This window comes from Dromaius novaehollandiae, chromosome 3, assembly GCF_036370855.1.
Source record: "Dromaius novaehollandiae isolate bDroNov1 chromosome 3, bDroNov1.hap1, whole genome shotgun sequence".
In the NCBI taxonomy this organism is placed as follows: Eukaryota; Metazoa; Chordata; class Aves; order Casuariiformes; family Dromaiidae; genus Dromaius; species Dromaius novaehollandiae.
The window spans coordinates 68322793-68341372 of NC_088100.1; the positions used below are offsets into that span (position 1 = coordinate 68322793).

At 40.5% G+C, this 18580-nt stretch overlaps 1 protein-coding gene across 7 annotated transcripts in view; it reads right to left on the bottom strand.

Moving 5' to 3' along the window:
- ZDHHC14 (zinc finger DHHC-type palmitoyltransferase 14) overlaps positions 1–18115 on the bottom strand; it is a 123929-nt gene extending 105814 nt beyond the window's left edge. For 2 of the 7 annotated variants that reach the window (XR_010388398.1, XM_026122173.2), the window contains exon 1: positions 15917–18112. Coding sequence is in view for 6 of the 7 variants with exons in the window: in XM_026122173.2 (XP_025977958.1) it covers positions 15917–16167 (251 nt within the window). In the remaining variant the exon portion in view is untranslated. Of the gene's footprint in view, positions 1–15916 lie in introns of all 7 variants that reach the window. The other 5 variants (XM_026122179.2, XM_026122174.2, XM_064509105.1 and 2 more) reach the window with 4 other exon arrangements.
- Positions 18116–18580: the final 465 nt, after the last annotated feature.

Genomic DNA, 18580 nt, shown 5'->3' on the forward strand with positions numbered 1-18580 from the left:
AGTGATGTAGGAGGTGGTGAAAAAAGAACAGAAGCACTCCCTGGTTGAGAACTTACTGGTCTAATAATTACACACAGAAAAACTGTGCTAAAACAAACTGCAAGATTGCCACATTCAAGACTTCCAAAATGAAAGAAATGCCAGCATGCCTGTACAGCTTGAATTTTGACACCCCTATTCCTGGTTCTCCTTCCTCCACTCATACACCTTCCAAAACAGCTCTTAGTTTTGAGGGGCCTCCCCACTTCCCCAGGAGCCCTATTTCACTCAGTGCTGCGGGTGGGACTGTTCTGGAGATCAACCTCACCTGTTGTTCTACACAAATAATTATACTGTTTGTTCCTCAATGTGCAAACTGCCAGAAGTTAGCCAAATTACTCAACATGTATCTATTTTACACTTAGACTTTTTTCTTATCTTGAGAAGGAGCATGAACTGTAGCATTTTATCTGGCAAGGTACATAAAAGATGCATGTGTTGCTGTATCTTAGAGAATACAAGGCCAAAGAAATGCACCCTGAATTAAGAGCAAACGACAGAAAAGTTTGCAGACTACGAAAGTCCTTTGGGCAGAGCCACAGAGCTTGCTTGGCACGAAAAATCAGCAGAGGAAGTCACAACAGCAAGAAAAGGGAAAAGGTACTTCCTGAATTTAAAAACACTGTTAAAAAGATTTTGAAACTTTAAAAGGCTGCTGGTATTACTGTCCTTAACAGCCGTCTTTTCTGAACTGCTCTTAAAACAAACATCAGTACACAAAGTCATCCAGAAAGAGAAAAATAATAAAGATTAAGCATCAGGCAGTCATTCCCACAGTTCCTAATTCTGTGCTGATAAACTACGACTGCTGGTGCATCTCCATGAACCACTTCTGCATCTCATATCCAGTGCGTTAATCCACCATCCAACATGATTTAGATGGATCCATTTACCCTTTTTCTAGCAGCATCCCATCAAATATAGTTTTTTTCCCTTGCTCCAGACAGTCAGCAGTACTAGAAAACACCGACAGAAGTATTAGATTTTTAAGGTTACGTCAGTTTTAACCTATTTCTCATGTTTCAGCTGGCAATAGATGTTAGCTTCACTTTCAAACTTTCACTCACTAAACACAATCCTAGAAGGCCTGAACTGCAAGGAATTCTTACGTATGAAAACTACTTTCTGCAAATACAATGCACATTTGAAAGTCAAGTTTGATCTGGCATTTATCCCTTCAGATAATTCTTTCTTTCCCTCTCTGTAATCCCACTTCAGGATCTCCACCTATTTCACAGTTTAGAGGTCTGTTAAAGAGAACAAACTTACTATCCACATTCATTATCTCATTTTATTTAACTGGATTTTTCCCTTAAACAGTTATTGCATCATTTACTTTAATACATATTTTTACAACTAGGCAGCATCTACTTTTTAATTGTTAAAAAATATATACATAAGCAAGAAAGTTTAGAAACAGTACCTAAAGCACAATTTTTTTTTTCCCCACTTACTATCTTGTAAACTGTCAGTCTATACTCCTTTCCTGTTGGATTTTAACACCTACACAGTAAAGAGCATATATTGGCAAAGTTGTACTCAGCTTTTCTTTATTAATGTTATTTTGTTTTCCCATGTCTGCACTACCATATTCATTTTTTATTTATATATCATTTAAACCTTATGGTAGCAACTTCCTTTATATTCACAAATATATTTGTGTACATCCTTTATAATCTGTCTTTCACAAGTTTTTTTTTCCACTTTCATACTCTGAACAATATACATAAATATCTTAGAGTATAGTGTAACTTAAGTATCTTGCTCTGCAGTCCAACTCCATTTACAGCATCAGATGCATTAATGATTACTGAAAAGTAAAGCATATATATCAAAAGTTACTGCCAGGTTATTTATAAGTACTAACTAAACATGTACATACAACAAGTGTCCCTGAAGTATCTGAGATTAGTTTCCAGAAGCAAATACTACAGCAGATATTTCAGTTCCTTCCCAGTCACCAGTCACTTCTCTTCCCCCTCAAACTCTTCTGAATATATTAAAAAAATCTTCTGAAATTGTCAGTATCACTATTTTCGTCTTTCAGAACATGAAGGCAAGCACAAATGCACTCATTCTGGATCAATAACATAACTATGCATCTCTTACCTGTAGACATCAACTCCAGTGACAGGTTTCCATGCTCCCTAAATCTCCGACTTTTAGTTTGCATTCAGAAAGAGTATGTGAAATAGAGCCAAAATTAAAAGCTTATTTCAACAGTGAATTACCTGTGCAACAAATGTTGCTTCAATTAATCTCATATATATAAGAACTAAGAAGCAATAACTGTTAAAAAAAAAGTTTCAGAAAAGAAAGTAAACTTATTTTTGCAAAACGCAGTCAACCATTGGATAATACTGCACCTCCAGAATATCATTTAGCAACTCTAACTGTTAAAGTCCTCTAGGATGCAGTAATAGAAAGGTATGTGTGTTGGGAAGGGCATGTTTACCTTTCAGTCAAGCTGGATGTCAGCCAGCATTAGTTTCACTTACTGGGATGAAATCATGTCAGTTGCTTCTCTCAGATCAGACTGTCCTGGCATTCTCATTCACAGCCAATTGCCTATTTTACAAACTCTTCTAGAATCACGGCAGAGTAAAACAACAGAATTATTTTATCCCACCCAGCTTTCATACACCTTGCTCTTCTGCCCCTAGCACATTTGTTTTGATATATTCTAGTACTGGAAACAAGATTCAGCCTTTCATCTCATGATTTAGTAGGGTCAGGCTTTTATTTCATGATTTAGTAGGGACTGGTGTTAAAAAATGAACATGACCTCAACAGGGACTGAGGGTCTTTACATTAGAGAGAAAACATACTGTACTTTGAGGATGAACACATACAGTCACTAGAACTATCAGAGCCTCTGCCTCCACATCTCAAGCTAAAGAAAAGAGAAGCTTCTGAGCTTAGTGCCTTGTAAAAGGAGAATGATTATCCTTTCAAGGTCTTATACTGAATTAGATTCATCTCAGTCAGATTTCAGTTCATGACTTCCTCCCCATCTACTGCTCCATAGCCAATTTCTTCTGCTCTGATTAGTTTTAGGTGTCTTATTTAACAAAATCATTTTAAAGGTTAATTCTTTTATTGCACTGTGAATAGAGACATCCACTCCAAGTGCCTCTTGCATGCAGACTGCTCAATTTCCCATTAACACACTTTATGATTCTTCCTTCATCCTACTAAGCTGAAACTTTTGACATTTACAATACCAAATGAACCCACAAAACAAAAAACACCCAAATAGGCAGACTGCAAAGAAACAGGCAATTTCCCTGGGTTGTTTGCTGCTGCAGCTTAAGTGTGTCAGAAGTGGCAAGGATTACGAGAATATGCCTTTCCTAGTTCAGTCTAGCACAGTTTGAGCTAACTTGCTGTTTCTGCATGAAAGCAGATAAAGGAGGGCGCATGCATCTTTTCCGCAGGCTCTGTTACTGAAGCAATGCAATATACTGGCTCCACAGTCAGAGTATGGGGAACTGAGAGACTATAAAAGCAGGGATGCGGGAAGAAGAGTTGCCTCAGTTACTGCCCCTGTGTTGTATTACAGAATTGGCGGTAGTGTCTTTAAAGAAATTTATAAAAGAACAAGACAATATGAACAACTAAGATGCACTTAATAAGGTGTTATTTGAAAGATGTTGCGATTAAGTTTGTTAACTACAATTCAGTTTACTTCAGAAATAAAACATAAATAAGAAGTCAAAACTCTGTAGATCTTCATAAAGCAACTAAAAAGTAATTCAGACAGGCCTAAATATATTCTGTTTGCACTCTCACATATACGAAACAACAAATCAAAACATCGCAAGAAGGTCCCCCAAGTTGGGATACAATTTCAAATCATATCTAAGATGATCTGACGGTTTCTTCCACCTCACTTTCCTACTTCCTCCCTTGCACTGGCAAGGACCCTCTTCTGAATTGTCAGAGAGTCAGCTCGTGGACCTAAGCCAGCAGAAAGTTTTTCTTTCTCTTTCCATGGGCAGAAGGGGTGAATAAGCTTTCTGCAGGGAGGGAACTTCCTGAACCCATTTACCATTGGGTGGGAAAAACAGCAGAGCTGGACAAGGGAAGTAACACCTAAGGCCTGGGAGAAGGGAAGAGGTGGGTCCATCCTTTTCAGCAGCTTATGGCCTTCTCATCGGTCTCACTGCAAGTTAGAAAGGAAACAGGGAGGTTCTTATGGAATTCTTTGACAGTCTGCTTTAATTCATGAGCAGTAAGAATCCAACCTCCCTACCCACAAAAAAAAAGCAAACAGGTCTAAAGGGATGAGGTCCACTCTAAAAACTGTACTTTAAAGATATGGTACTTAGAAGATGCCCCTTTGGCTCCACCAGCCTGAGAGAAACAAAGTGAGAGCTATTACAGGTTATAGAGGTTCAGCTGTATTTCACTCAAACAAAATACGCTCTGCTTCATTTTAGCTTTCTCCTCTTGTAATTTTATTTCCAAATTGTAATCAAGAACTGGGCACCTGCCTTACTGAAATTATTATTTTTTTAATCAATATTTAAAGTGAGTTTGGATTAATCTGACACATCCAGGGTGTTTTCCCTTCTCCAGAGATAACAGACCCAGCTAAAGTGACCTTCCAGACAAACGATTTCATCTTTTATGTCTAATAATCCAGAAGCTGGAATGTAATAACTATTAAGCTACGAGAGTTAGTACTGCCAAGTAGCAGGCTCAAGGAGGAAGTCCAACCCGCAGGATGAGAGCAACTTATTGATCTGACTCAGGTAATTGGAAAGAGACCCCATGATCTTACGTAACTCCACAGTGACATAGGCAAATGCAATGTAAATCACAATTATTTTTGAAAAGAAAAATGGTATTCTCATCACTTATGACTACTGGATGGGGAAAAAAAGAGGTCCTTCAACTTTATATCTGCTCCCTTCCCACCCCTTCTAGAGAGAGCTCTGTTAGAAGTAAAATATTGGCTAGGAAGATTAGATGGAGGGAACCATAAAATTTAAGGGAGACGTGGACAAATGGATGAGCACATCACACTGCTGGAACAACACTATACAGGGACATTACCCTAGAATAAAACTGATTTTATTTAAATTTAATGCTGTAGTTTACCTGAAGAGGAAAAAAAAAGATACTACAATTCAGCACAAGTTATGTTTATTTCTCAGACAGACAGTAAAGGGAGCAGCAGATAAGTGAAAAAATGCGGGAAAAGAATCATCAGAAGTCTTGGAAAATCTGCTTTTAACTGAGAAAGCTACATTTAAAGGTAGGAAAAGAAGGGAGAGGGGACAGAAAGAAGCACTATGACTATCTCACTATGACTAAAACAAGCTTAAATACTTGCAAATTTTTACATTTTCCTCAACTGATGCTTTAAGTTCAGCTCCTAGAACTATAGCTGAAATAAGTTCTCATGAAATAAGCATGCAATAAATGGGTCACTAAAACAGGATTGAAAATTATTTCATTAGATATACCTCTTACTGACTTACAGGAGGAAGTTATCAGAATTATCACAGAATCAGGGAGATTGGAAGGGACCTCTACAGATGATCTAGTCCAACCCCCCTGCTCAAGCAGGGTCATCTAGAAAAGTTTGCTCAGGACCATGTCTAGTTGGGTTTTGAATATCCTCAGGGGTGGAGACTTCACAGCCTCTCTGGGCAACCTGTGCCAGTGTTTGACCACACCCTTTGAGTAAAAAACTTTCTCACATCTAAATGGAATTTCCTGTATTTCAGTGCCTTCCCATTGCCTCTTGTCCTTTCACTGGGCACTGCTGAGAAGAGTCCAGCTGTTTTCTTTACTTCTCCCCGTCAGGTACTTAGAATCCCCCAAACCTTGTCTTCTCCAAGCTGAGAAAAAAGGCAAAACCAGAAGGATATATGCTCTGTACACAGTGTACTGCAATCTTTTATATGACACCACACAACACATTTTATGTACCAGTCTACTGCCAACTAATGACAAAAAAAAGTTTACTTTGACTGGTTCCACACCCAATGCCTGCTCAGCCCTGTAAAGTGTTCAAACCTTGTTGAATGATAAAAGTATCTTAAAAGTTGTGTTTCATCACTAAGTGATGGAAGCTTTGTGAGCTTGGGCCCTAAAAAAAAAAAAAAAAAAAACCCACAAAACAAACAAACAAAAAAACCCCGCATACACAAGAAGCAAATTTATTACAGAGTTGCAGTATTGAAGCAAGAGAAGTCATTATTATTCTGCTTTTACTTTTCTGCTTAGTTAATTGCTTTACATAGTTCCAAATTGAGAAAAACTATAAATCTTCCAACTTCTAATTCAACACTAGAAAGCCCCTTTTGCCTATCAAATAGTATTTATTAAGGAACTTACACATAGATGGCTATGCCATGAAAACCCACACCATGAGCACAAACAAGCATGCCAGCAAGATTTAACTACAGGCTAATCTTACACTTGCTTCTATCCCGAAATGTGGCATTAATAACCACTAGGATATCTAACAAGTGTTTGAACACACAATAGCAAAACTGCAATTCACTGTGTACCCTCTTCTTCGAGCTGTCTGGATGTCAACATTTATCACCATCGGAAACAAAAGTTTTGTATAGTCTTTCTCATTACTATTCCTCTTTTTTGGAAGAAAACTTCAGAACACCTTCAGCATTGTTTAATATACACTCATAACTCCTAACAATCTACTAAGCAAGCATGATAAAATGGTAACAAATGCTAGTTCCTTGCTCTTAAGTTCTTATGAGTTAATATATATTGATCATATATATAACAAACATACATTAAAAAACACACATTTATTTCATATATTCATTTAAAGCAGGCAATATACCACCTTTATCTTGCACTTAAACTATGCCATGAAACTCACAAACTGCAGATTTTATATACATCTTAAATTCCGAGTTCAGGTTCTCAGTATTGTATTGAGTCTCTGCTTTGTAAAACATACTCGGTAAAATAAAAGAGTAAAATTTAAATAAAAAGTGGAAGTAATTGTAAATTCACTACAGTAAATGCACACTGCCAGTATTTATTGCAGTAAGCAACTTAAGGGAAAAGCCAAAGTGAAAAAACTAAAACAAAAAACAGCTGTGATCTCATTAGCCAAGCTCATTATATAAGATCTCATTAGCCACCATCCCACAGTAATGTGAATAAATCCCAGAGACACTGATGAAAAGGAAGAGAAATCAGGGATACAGAGGCTGAATAATCATATAATATTACAGCACACTGTTAACTTAGCAGTTAATGTCTGGAATGTAACTGGGTAAGATATACAATGATGCATACTGCAGAAATCCCATGGTCAGGCTTCCCAAATATACAAGCACCTTGCCTAGTAACAGCAGTAAATAGTAGCAGGTAGCTCCAGATGGCTCAAAACCTCTTAGAATATATACCATAGGATAAGGGACAGAATGAGACAGTATGTTATACAAAATTAAAAATCCAACACGCTTCAGCTTCCTTCTCACAATCTGGCCCACAAACAGGGTCTCTAGGTAGGTTTCTATGCTAGTAACAGTAAGTATTTCTACAAAGTGAGAAATATGAACAGAATTTAATTTTTCAGCATTGTACATTGACTTCAACTTGAATCATTGATTTTGATCGAAGTTTCTTTAGTTTGTAAAGAGTTTAACCACTTTATAGTTTTTGCATTAAATTCAGGGGAAAAAAAAGGATTGGAATTATACAGAGTATAACAAACTTTGGTGGTTCCAGCTGACTTCAGTGGGACTTTTTCCCCTTTCCATCAGCTTCAGCAAGAGAAAGACTAAGCAGCATTGACACACACAAGCCTTTTATTGGCAGCCTGGGACTTACATGATCATCAGCTACTGAAGTTTTACTTAGAAGGATCATCATAATAATAAAAACATGGGGGCAGGGTGTGTGGGGGTGTGATGTCTTATTTTGCTTTTTAACTACATAAAAGGTATAACTTAGTTTATAAAAGAGAATTTGCATTTTAAAATATCTAGTTCAAGTTTCAGCATTTCAGTTTCTACTGCACCTAGAAATGAGCTTAGAAATTTTTAACACAGTATTTTTTCTTCCCAGAAAAGACTACGAAAAGCATAGTTTTGTTCAAGTCTCACACAGACTTAAGCTCTCTCTTTGTGTTCCAAAGGAGGTGAATTTCACACACAGTCACCCAAAGGCAAGCTAATCACCTATCTACTTTCTATTTTGTATGAAATGCCATTTGCTAGATAATGATGCAACACAGCTGTAACAGAAAATGAATCATGTAGCAACATATGTATTTTCTCCATCGAGTCCAAATTTAAAAATTAGGTTAAAAAAACACCGTATCTGATCCTAAAAATGTAATACAATTCCTGAGAAACTGACCTGAGAAAGCATCTGAGCAAATACCTTTCCTTCAAACAAGGTGTGAAAACTACTGCAGGACTGATGGGTAGAGTCCAAGATAACATCACATGGGAATGCTTAGTTCTTCTAAGAAGAACCAAGAGAAATTATTTTTCGACAACCTAAACCTCTCTACCTCCCAGAGGGCCTCTAGCAGATACATTTTAATCCTTTGGTATACACTCATTAAGGGAAAGGGGCAACACTACCTACATCCAGAGAAAAAATACAACAAAACCCAAGCATATTATACAGATTATATCAATGATAGAAACTTTGAAATTTTGAGTGATGAATTCAAATAGATTTTGTCAAACAACTTTCACAAGATTACAAGTCTAACCTCACAGTTTTGAAATTGAAGATGTACATAACAACTATCCATCAGGAATTGTAAACATTTCTAAACATTTATATAGGTAAGAAGAACATGCAGTCTTTTGAAATTAGCTGTTTTCTTTACCCTGGAAGCGGTATTAAATTCAAATATCACACTTGAGAGTTTATGCCTATCTAAAGCAATCAGATTGAGCTAAAATGAGAGTAGCAATTTATCTCATATCAGACTGCTATGGAATTTTCACACTTCCTTTGAAAGGTCAGGGTGACATCAGGCAAAGGAGACCACAGATTTTCGTATTTTGCTCTGCAGCTGCATGCGCAGATGCATGTGAATTGATGGTCCAAAGCCACACAGCGATCTCCCCAAGATCCTGAGAGTATATGGTATCTGAGGAGCCAACATTACTTGTTACATACTCCCTTATTTCCATTTGTCCCCACTCCCTAGAAAGAAAATGAAAAAAAGTTTAATGCTTTTTTTCAAAGACGGTGGAAAAGATGAAGCTGAAAGAAATACAAACAGAATTACAAGTGAAAAAGAATCTGAAAGACCTGAAAGTATGTTTAAAGCTTGTCTCCTCCATGAAACAGTATAGAAGACCAGCAACCAAGCATAATACAAAAACTAAAATAAAAACACTTCAGCATTTCACTATTGTAGAGAAAAGAGTGAAAGCATTATAAAAATCATAAGAAGCCTCTGAAGTTTCAGGAAAACTGAAGAAAGTATGAATTCTAAAAGTAAGAGAGGTTACCTTCTGCTATTCCCACAGAATTTTATCTTGAAAAATAAAGCATTTAATAATTACCCATTTCCACAAAGAATAGCTAGCTCTGAAAAGCAGAGGTGCATGATCTAATATTGACTGTTACTAGCGCATTTCTAGGTAAAAGAATTTGAATCTGTACCAAATAATGCATTCAAAACAGGTATGAAAGCTTGAACTGATGTACCTGCTCAGTGAAGTGCTACTTCAAAATAAGCTAGAACAAAACAATTCCCGTTTGGCCAGGGAGAAACTGCAGCAGGCGTACTTGCACAGATCATTGAGAAACTTGGAAAAGGTGAATTAAGTAAAGTTGTGATCAAGAAAGTTACTTGTCAAGAAAAAAAAAATACTAAATATGCCTTGTACCTGAAAGATATTTGATTCTGACAGTTAACATTTTCGGAATAATTTAAGTGTCATTGGAATGCATACCATCCCTTCGGAATTTGCCACGCCCTTCGGTATAAACTAAGCACAAAAGTGAACCCAAAAGGTTAGGTTTATATTATCCTTTGTATTTTTCACTGAAGTTATCAGATATGCATAATATAGCAAAATGAAGAAACAGAAATATTGCAACAGATTTTTTAAGCAATGAAATCTGAAGGGAAAAAGAAAACCCACAACCCTGACCTATCCATCACTGCATTTGTCTACGATACTAGGCATTATTAAGCGGCTACTGCCTCGCACATAGAAAAGGATACAGATCTCTTTTGAACAATCATGCTAGTTGTATGTCCTAATATTTGCTTTAAAATGCATCTTGACGCCTTCAGCAGGAAATATCCTACAAGTTTATAGCAGCCTTTAACAGCTGAAATCAGAATTGGTAGCACTTTCTTTCAAACAACACGTAGTTTAAGCACATGGTCATCATAAGACTGTGACAACAGCATTTAATAAAATGCTAGTTTACAATTGTTCTCAGCAGAGATAAGGGGGAAATGGAGTCCTACTTGTTATGTCTAAGTAAAACTTTTGATCAGTAGGCACTCTATCAAAAAACCCACAGACACATACAAAAATGAGACAGAATACTCTAACAATAATCCAGAATGTTTCAATAATTAGAGCACTGCTCAAAAGAGGCTGGAGTATTCTATGGGAAAACTAGACCGTTTCTTCTGATTTCTATTTTTACTAAAAGATTATGCATTTCCCTCAAACAGCTTTAACACAGCCACCTTAAATCCTTCAGGGCAGATATTAGAGAGTGAAAAACTTGCTCCAGTTCTACCAATAGATAAATACTGCTGCTGCTACAAAAGACTAACGCTCAGTGAAAGGGGACTGCACAATGTAACACATGTCTAGAGTAAACATTAAGTTTTGTTCTTAGTCTGCATGTTTTTTACTCACTTTATGGCACAATTATGACAGATTTAGTTCTATGGATGCTATGTGACCTATCGACTGATTATTATAAATATGCTCAGTCCATCATCTTTATATAAAAATCTTGAATTTCTATCAGATCATCAAAACAGACTCGATGTTTAATAAACTATTAAAACGAAAGGCTCTCCCTCAAAGAGTTTATCTTCTATTACCTCTAAGCAAAGACGCAGGGAACTCATTTTTGTATATGGACTGAAAAAGAAGAAAAGGAAAAAAAAGGTGACCTACTCATCTTGAACGCAGAAGAGGAAAGATAAACTCATTTATCAGATAAAATACATTCCAACTACTTGTAATATGACCTAACACTAAGAATGCATCTCTTTCAAGAGCATAAAACATCTTCCATTAGATGAAGATGACTGTTGATATCACAGTGAAAATGCTTAGCTTACTAACATCAGTGTTTACACATAGAGGTTTGTAAGTTACACCACTTTACCAAAGCATGTGCTATAAAAGTTCAATATTGAATGATCTACATCCCATGAAAAACCATGAGTCATGAATGTCCTCTAGTCACACTGCTTTTCAAAGTGGGAGGCATGGAACAGGTTGCCAGCAACTGTAAGAGCAGATAGAAAGCAATGATTTGTACACACATGCATACATACACGATCTCAGTCTAAATAATATTCTTACATCCATCTTGTAAAAAACAGTGCAATTATACAAAGGGTAACACAAATCAAGTTTTAACAAGCTCAAAAAAGAAAAAAAAAAGAAAAAGAAAGAACTCCAGCTAGCTGAATCAGTACAAAGTGTCAAATTAAATCAGAAGTGATAGGGCTCTGACTCACATTTACAGAGAAAAGAGCTGCGCTGCTTCAGCCCTTCCAGCATCTAACCATCTGCTCCAACCTTCTTACAGAGCTACTGACCCTGCAGCTGAGTTGACAGAAGAAAACATGACTGTACCTGTGCCAGTTCGGTTCAGTCAGCATCTTCACCCACATCCAGCTTTTATCAGTAGTCTCATTTGCCAGACTGAAGTGAAGCTGCTCAGGTGCAGACATGTTCCCTCCTGCTACCAGTGCAGTCAGTTCCAAGGAGGAGCAGACCCAGGGGGTGGTAAAAAAGAGCAGCAAAGCGCCCGAGCCCCACTGCCCCAGCGCAGGAACTCACCAAGCTTGTGCATTCTTACAAGACCTGCCACGTAGCAACAGTACGTCTGGTTTACATGTCCTAATGTGTTAAATATGTCATTCAGCTTCCATTTTGCTTTCCAATAACCTACAAAAACAGTAGCCTAAATGACTGTAGGTATCTCTGTTGGGTATGCATACCTAGCTGATCAAAAGCAGCAAGGATAAACTGCCTTAATTTTGCCTCTCTTTATCGCACCAATAAAGAACTTTAAAGGTATGTAAACACAGTGGTTGCACTGGCTAGGTAGATTAGTAAGATCTGTCCTTTAGTTATTGATGCTACCTTTGTTCTGAGGAAAGGATTTGTTTGTTGTGAGAATGCTCTACCATAAGCACCAAATAGTTAAAAAAAATACATGTGTCTATGGGGGGCGGGGGCAAAGTAAGAAAAAAAAAGCATGTCCAACACAAAGCCAAATTTGCCAGAAAAAAAATCAACAGCTAAATATGATGAAATTAGAGTAGGGAATTATACTTCCAAGACACAATAACATAACCAAATCTTTAGAGACAAAAGCTGCCTTAATTTTGAGCTTTTTGAAATAGATACAATTTTTAAGAATATCTCAAGCACAGCATCAACAGTCCATCTTGGGGTCCAAAAGTACTTGCAATATATCATATTACACTTAATAAGAGAAGTCACAGAAATAAAACTGTGTTATTTGCATTCTCTTCTTTTGGAAGGGGAGGGAGGCAGGAATTATTTCAACTGCCTGAAAACTTAAGGTTTTTTGTTTTTTTTTTTTTAAACAAGTTCTGGCTTACCTCCTCTAAAATGAAAAAGAACAGTGAAATGATAAAAGGAAGAAGAGGTGATGTACTTGTGGAAGATGAGAGAGAAAAGTCAACAGGGAAAAAGAATAAAAACAGCAGATGGTAGGAGCATGAGAAAATACATAAACATAAATATGAAAAACCGAAGATTAGAAAGGCATGGTTCAATGTTAAAAGCTATACAGGTCAAGGTGTATTTTTTGGTTTGTTTTTGAGAGCCAGGAGTTGTTGATTCAGGGAAATGTATTTCTCCCCTGGAGAGGATTCCAAAGCACATGAGAGATAGCTCCAGATGAATTGGTGTCAGAAGAAAATAAAGGATAGGAAAGGGAAGAAAAAAATATGTATGTTAGAAGAACAAATGAAGTCAAAAGGATACAGGAAAAGTGTCTATTAGAATGATGCTTTCTCAGCAATTAGATGTCAAAGTTCTCTCTTTCTTACTCCTCTTTACTGCCTGCAACTGGGGAATGCCTTCGAACATCAGTATCTATTTTCCAGTTTCCAAAACCAAAGTGAAAAAAATCATTTCTTTCAACTGCAGCAAAAAGATTAATCAATTCCAAAAGCAGAAAGGATATCTTCCTTTTCAGTGGCAGTTTAACCTTATAGGATAGACCTGTTTAAAATGTCTCTTGGGCCCTTGCGTACACGAAGGACTGCAACACACCTCCATCATATTCTGTGAATCACTGGTTTATGAGTAACTTCACAACCAAATCAGTCAAATAGTAAAAATGACATTCTAACAACTTAAGATGTTCTTAACTGATCAATAAATAGTAACTTAATTAGAAACTGCCTCAAAGTAACACTTTTTAATCAAGAAGACCCTCTCCTTTTCTCTTTGTTAACATTATCAACCTTTCGTGGTGTTTACAGACTCACTGAACGCCATTCTCAGAGTCTAATCCTTTTTTTATTTAGCCTTCAGGAGATGAGTAATAATTCCTGTGCAAGTGCTTTCTGAAGACCAAAATCTACCTTATTACTATAAAAATGAAATACCATTGCCACTCTCTTATTTTGAATTTCCTGAAAAGGAGAGTGCAGGTGATACAAGAATGACTCAAGTACAGTACACACATATATAATTTTATGTAGTTATAAAGTCAAAGATTTTTCCTTGTTTCAAGACTTCTGGTTAGAATAAGCACTAACTATATATCAAAATGCTGTAACTTGCCTACAAATAAAGTTCATTGCATATAATCATATTTCAAATAAGCTCAAAGACACAATATAAGTGGAAGTGTTTGCCTCTCACAGCAGATAACTTACACTAGCAATGAAATCAGAAGCTTGGTGAAGAGCTAGCAGCTCATCCTGCTTTAGCAATTCTGAATCATGCAACGGAACAGAGTATTTTTCTTTGAAGAATCCGAGGGTAAAACATGCTTAAATGAACTCTAAATGGTGGCTTAATAAATGAGTTTTACAATTACAATCATAGAACATTACAGTTCCGATCTTTCATTTTACCTTCTGGTATTTGCAGGAAGTCCAGCACTTGCCTTCAGAGGCTCTACTGAAGGTGATGAGACTGCACGCAGATCAAACTGTCAGCCCACATAGAAGATCTTGCCAAAACTAGGCCTAATCATGGCAAACAGAACAGAGTAGCACCCAGTCCTGATGCAATACTATAGGATACACCTTTAATACTTCTTTAAAACCAGAAAAGTAAACACATTTGCAGTACGTGGACACCATCATTCAAGGTGTTATCTCAGCTACTCACAGGATGTTCAAGGAGTTTCATAATGACTGCAGTAAGGTTTACAATGAATAAATCCCTCTAAAGTCATCTGGAGCACACTGAAGACAATTCATCTGCTGAGCTCACATATATATTTAGCCTCTGGTCACCTGCTGAGTATTTTTACCTTCTTAACTGCTACCACTATGTTAAGATGGTCTGCATTTATCTGGTACCATTTAGAGTTTGCTAATGTCACTATCTTCTTCCTTAAAGACACCAAGTAAATAGTGTTGTTCAACTGAATTTCTAGAAGCAGCATCTAAATGCACTTATGACTAACAGTCACTAACTACTCAGGAAAATGGTAAGAGCTGTATACATATTTTTGCAGGATTTTCTTCCTGCCACAAACCAACAATTAAGCTAAAACAGCTTAAAAAACATAAAGTAGCACTAACCATTAAAAAAAAAATCAATTACTAGTATAGCAAGCTTTTGTCATTGTGCTTTAAAAAAAAAGTTGAACTGTATTTTCCATATCAAGTGCCCAATTTTTTATTGTCATGCACAGTTAATTTAACCACTCCAGCATAAGTGCAAATTCAGTATGTCTGATTTGTTAGCACTGTGTGTTCATTTTATATACATGAAAAGGATTCCTGAAGATTCACTGCAACAGAGGAAAAAGGCCCTAGGAGGACACTGGAAGCCTGCTTAAAAAAAATGCTCTAAAACAAACATAACTTAAAATCGATTCACCAAACTCACATACAACAAGTTAGCATCACAAAGTAATGCTGTTACCTAGTGGTGGAAAGCTAGGTACATCTGAAATTATACAGCTTCCAATTTTTTAATAACTTGGAATTCTTGACCATGAACTATTAAACGACTTTATCTTATACATTAGGCTTTTTTTCCCCCTCTCTTAATGAAAAAAGCTGCTTTTCCTGCATTCCATTCCGCGACAAAGGGTATTATTGCACCTGTCAGTTCTGATTCGCAAGACAGTAACTGGCAGACAAGAAGCTATATCATTTCCTGACAATCCTAAACCTGCTGTTTTACACTCTTCCCTCAACAAAAAAAAAAAAGAAATAAAAAGAAAACCTGCACCATAAAAGCACTACAACCTTAACTGTCACACCCCAGCTTTCCGGAGAGTGCAATAACCAAAACAAGACTCTGCATTTCTCAGCATCTTATGAGATTGTATTTTCAATTATATAAGCCAGCATTAGCTGAAATCAACCAGCATCCTCTAAGACACCTGGATAAATATATTTGCTTTGCTCTCAGCCAGAAAATTAATAAATACAGGAAGTGAGGGTAGATATGAAGACTTTAATGCTACTTACTCAAATGCAAAGAAGAGTCCACTGGTGACCAAGATGAGAACAAGAGTCAGGTAGAAGACTCCAGTCTGCCGAGCCATCATGATCCTCCCATTGCAGAAGAATTTGTTTCTTCCAGGAAAAACCTCCCATTTTCTCTTAGGAGCTGATTTCTTTTTCTTATGGGGAGACTCCATGGGAGACGAAGAGCTGTGCGTGCTGATCTGACTGTATTCACAGTCTTTCATGGGCCCACTACCACCTCCAGGAGTCATCAAGAGAGAGTAATATGTGGGGAGAACCCCACCGAAAAATATACACTATATATATATGGGCAGATACTCTTCCGACTAAGATCACCCTCTCCAGCAGCCCCAATTAAAAAACAAAACCCAAAAAGTCTGCTACCAGCCTAGCGATAGGTGTATCATGCAAACATCACTTAACTCTTGAGAAACCAAAGCTGTCATATTAGAAATGCTTGAGAGGGATCCTTCCTTCCTCCACCAGTTACAAAACCATGTAGGACAATCCTTTTTAAAACATCTCATCACAAAACAAGCCCCCCAAAAATCGTAAAACAGTCTGGCTGTCGGAAAAACACAGTCTTTCTTTCAAGTCTGTTTTCAAATGGGAAGGGCTTTCTTTCCCACGTACACCCCAAGAGCTCTCGCCGAGGGTCAAAAGGTTGGTCGAGGCAAGGTTTAGCAATCGAGTCTACCATTCACTGAGATTTGTTATAATCCTCCTTCGCGCAGCAGATTTCACTGCTAAAAACGAGCATTCCTACAACGTCCCCTCAAGAGACACGCGTAACGAATGATGGGGGGGAGGGGAAAAAAAAAAGAAAAAGACGCTGCAACTCCAGCTTCCGAGAAACGCTTCGAGATCTCTTCTTCCTGAAGCTGCAATTCAATGGGAAGTGACCGCCCGGCCGCCGCTCCGCGCAGACCTGGGCCGGGGGAGCACGGCTCACCGCGAGCCCTTCTCCCGCTTCGCCACAGGAGATTTTCCCGAGCCGCAGACAGTCCGGGCCAGGGCCGGTGCTCGGCGGCCACTAGCGCCTCCGGCGCAGGTCCTCATCCTCCCGCAGGCAGCGAGCGGAACCGCTTCCCCGCCTCACGCCCCGGGCGGCGCCGCCGCCGGCGCGTTTAACCCCCGCCTGCCTCTACACAACAGGTCCGCGCCGCCGCCGCCGCATGCTCCGCAACGGCTCAGCCCCGCGCGGCCGCCGGGGCGCGAAGGAAGAGCAAGGCGCCGCCGCCCGCCGCAGACCTCCGCCGGCACCGCTCCGGCCCTCCGCTACCATCCCGGCCGCCCGCCGCCGCCCGCCGCCGCCGCGCAGGCCCTCGCCCACGGCCCGTGGCGCTGCCGGGGCTCCCCCCGCATCCTGCTCCCTGCCAGCCTCCCTCCCCTCGGCGCAGGGACGGCCTTCGGCCCGCCTCGCCCCTCTGCTTTTGCTTTTCTTTCGCCAGAAGCGAGGTGAGGAGAATGCCCCGTCCGCACGCTGGAGAGCGGGGACTTCCTGCCTTCCGTTGTTTTGGGGGTGGTTTGGGTTGGGTTTTTTTTTTTTTGGAGCCTTTATCCAGGTTTATCCCCCGCAGCCAGACCCAGAAGCAGCAGCAGCCACCTCTTCATCTTCGGGGGGAGGCGATAATCACCGCCACGGCAGCCGCCTGAGCGGGCAGGTGGAAGGCGGCGAGGGCAGGGACCACACACACACACCGCCCCCGCCTCAGTCGGCCACTGCCTGGCGAGAGGGCAGGCAGGTCCCGCTCCCCACCCCCGGCGGGGACGCAGCCCAGCCCAGCCCAGCTTCTCTCCGGCCGCCGGAGCGCGGCGACAGCATTAACTCGTCGCCGCCTCCGCAGGTAGTAGCTTCCCGGGCGGGCTGGAAGTGAAGCGAGAGAGGCGGGCGGCGAGTGCCAGCGCTGCAGCCCCACGCCCGCCGCCTCCGTCCGCGCGGGGCGCCCGCTCAGCCTCGCCTCGCCCCAGCCCACGCAGCCGCCCGCCTGGCCCGGCCCGGCCCACGCACGCGCGCGCGCGCGGGGCGAGCACACGCCGCCGAGCCCCGAGCGATGCCTCCAGTCAGGCCCGGGCGGCGGCGACCCCGTCCTCCCCTGCTTGAGCTCTCAGGCCGAAGGCGGACGGCTTGTGTGGGGAACGATAGGGAAAGAGAAACCCCGCCTCCGCGGCCCGACCTAACGGGACCACCCCCCTTGCCCGTGCAGGCACATACACACTCACTCAGGGACACGCCCCTCCTCCCACTGGGAGTTGTAGTTTCGGTCCCTCCTCCGCGAAGCGGCCCTGGAGGAGGAGGGCGGCGGGAAGGACTGCAAGCCCCAGAATGCCTTGCGAGCCCTCGGGGGGGGGGTGCGGGCCCGCCGGGTAGCGCGGGAGCGCTGGCAGAGCCCGGGCGTGAGGCGATGGCAGCGCTGGGAGAGGGGCGGGGCTCCCCCACGGCCGTTTGGAGGGCGGTTGCTGCCCCGCCTGGGGTTTGGGTTAACTTCGCCCGGGCCGCTGCGCCCTTGCCCTGCTTTCCCACTCCGCGGAGGGCCAAGGTCTCTTGCCCTCCTTGCCATCCTACTTTCCTCCCCTTACTTCGGCATGTCTGCTGGTGGTGGTCTTGTCCAGATTTGTATTTCAATTAGGGCAACAGGCCAGAGCTGCAGCCTCTAATCCATT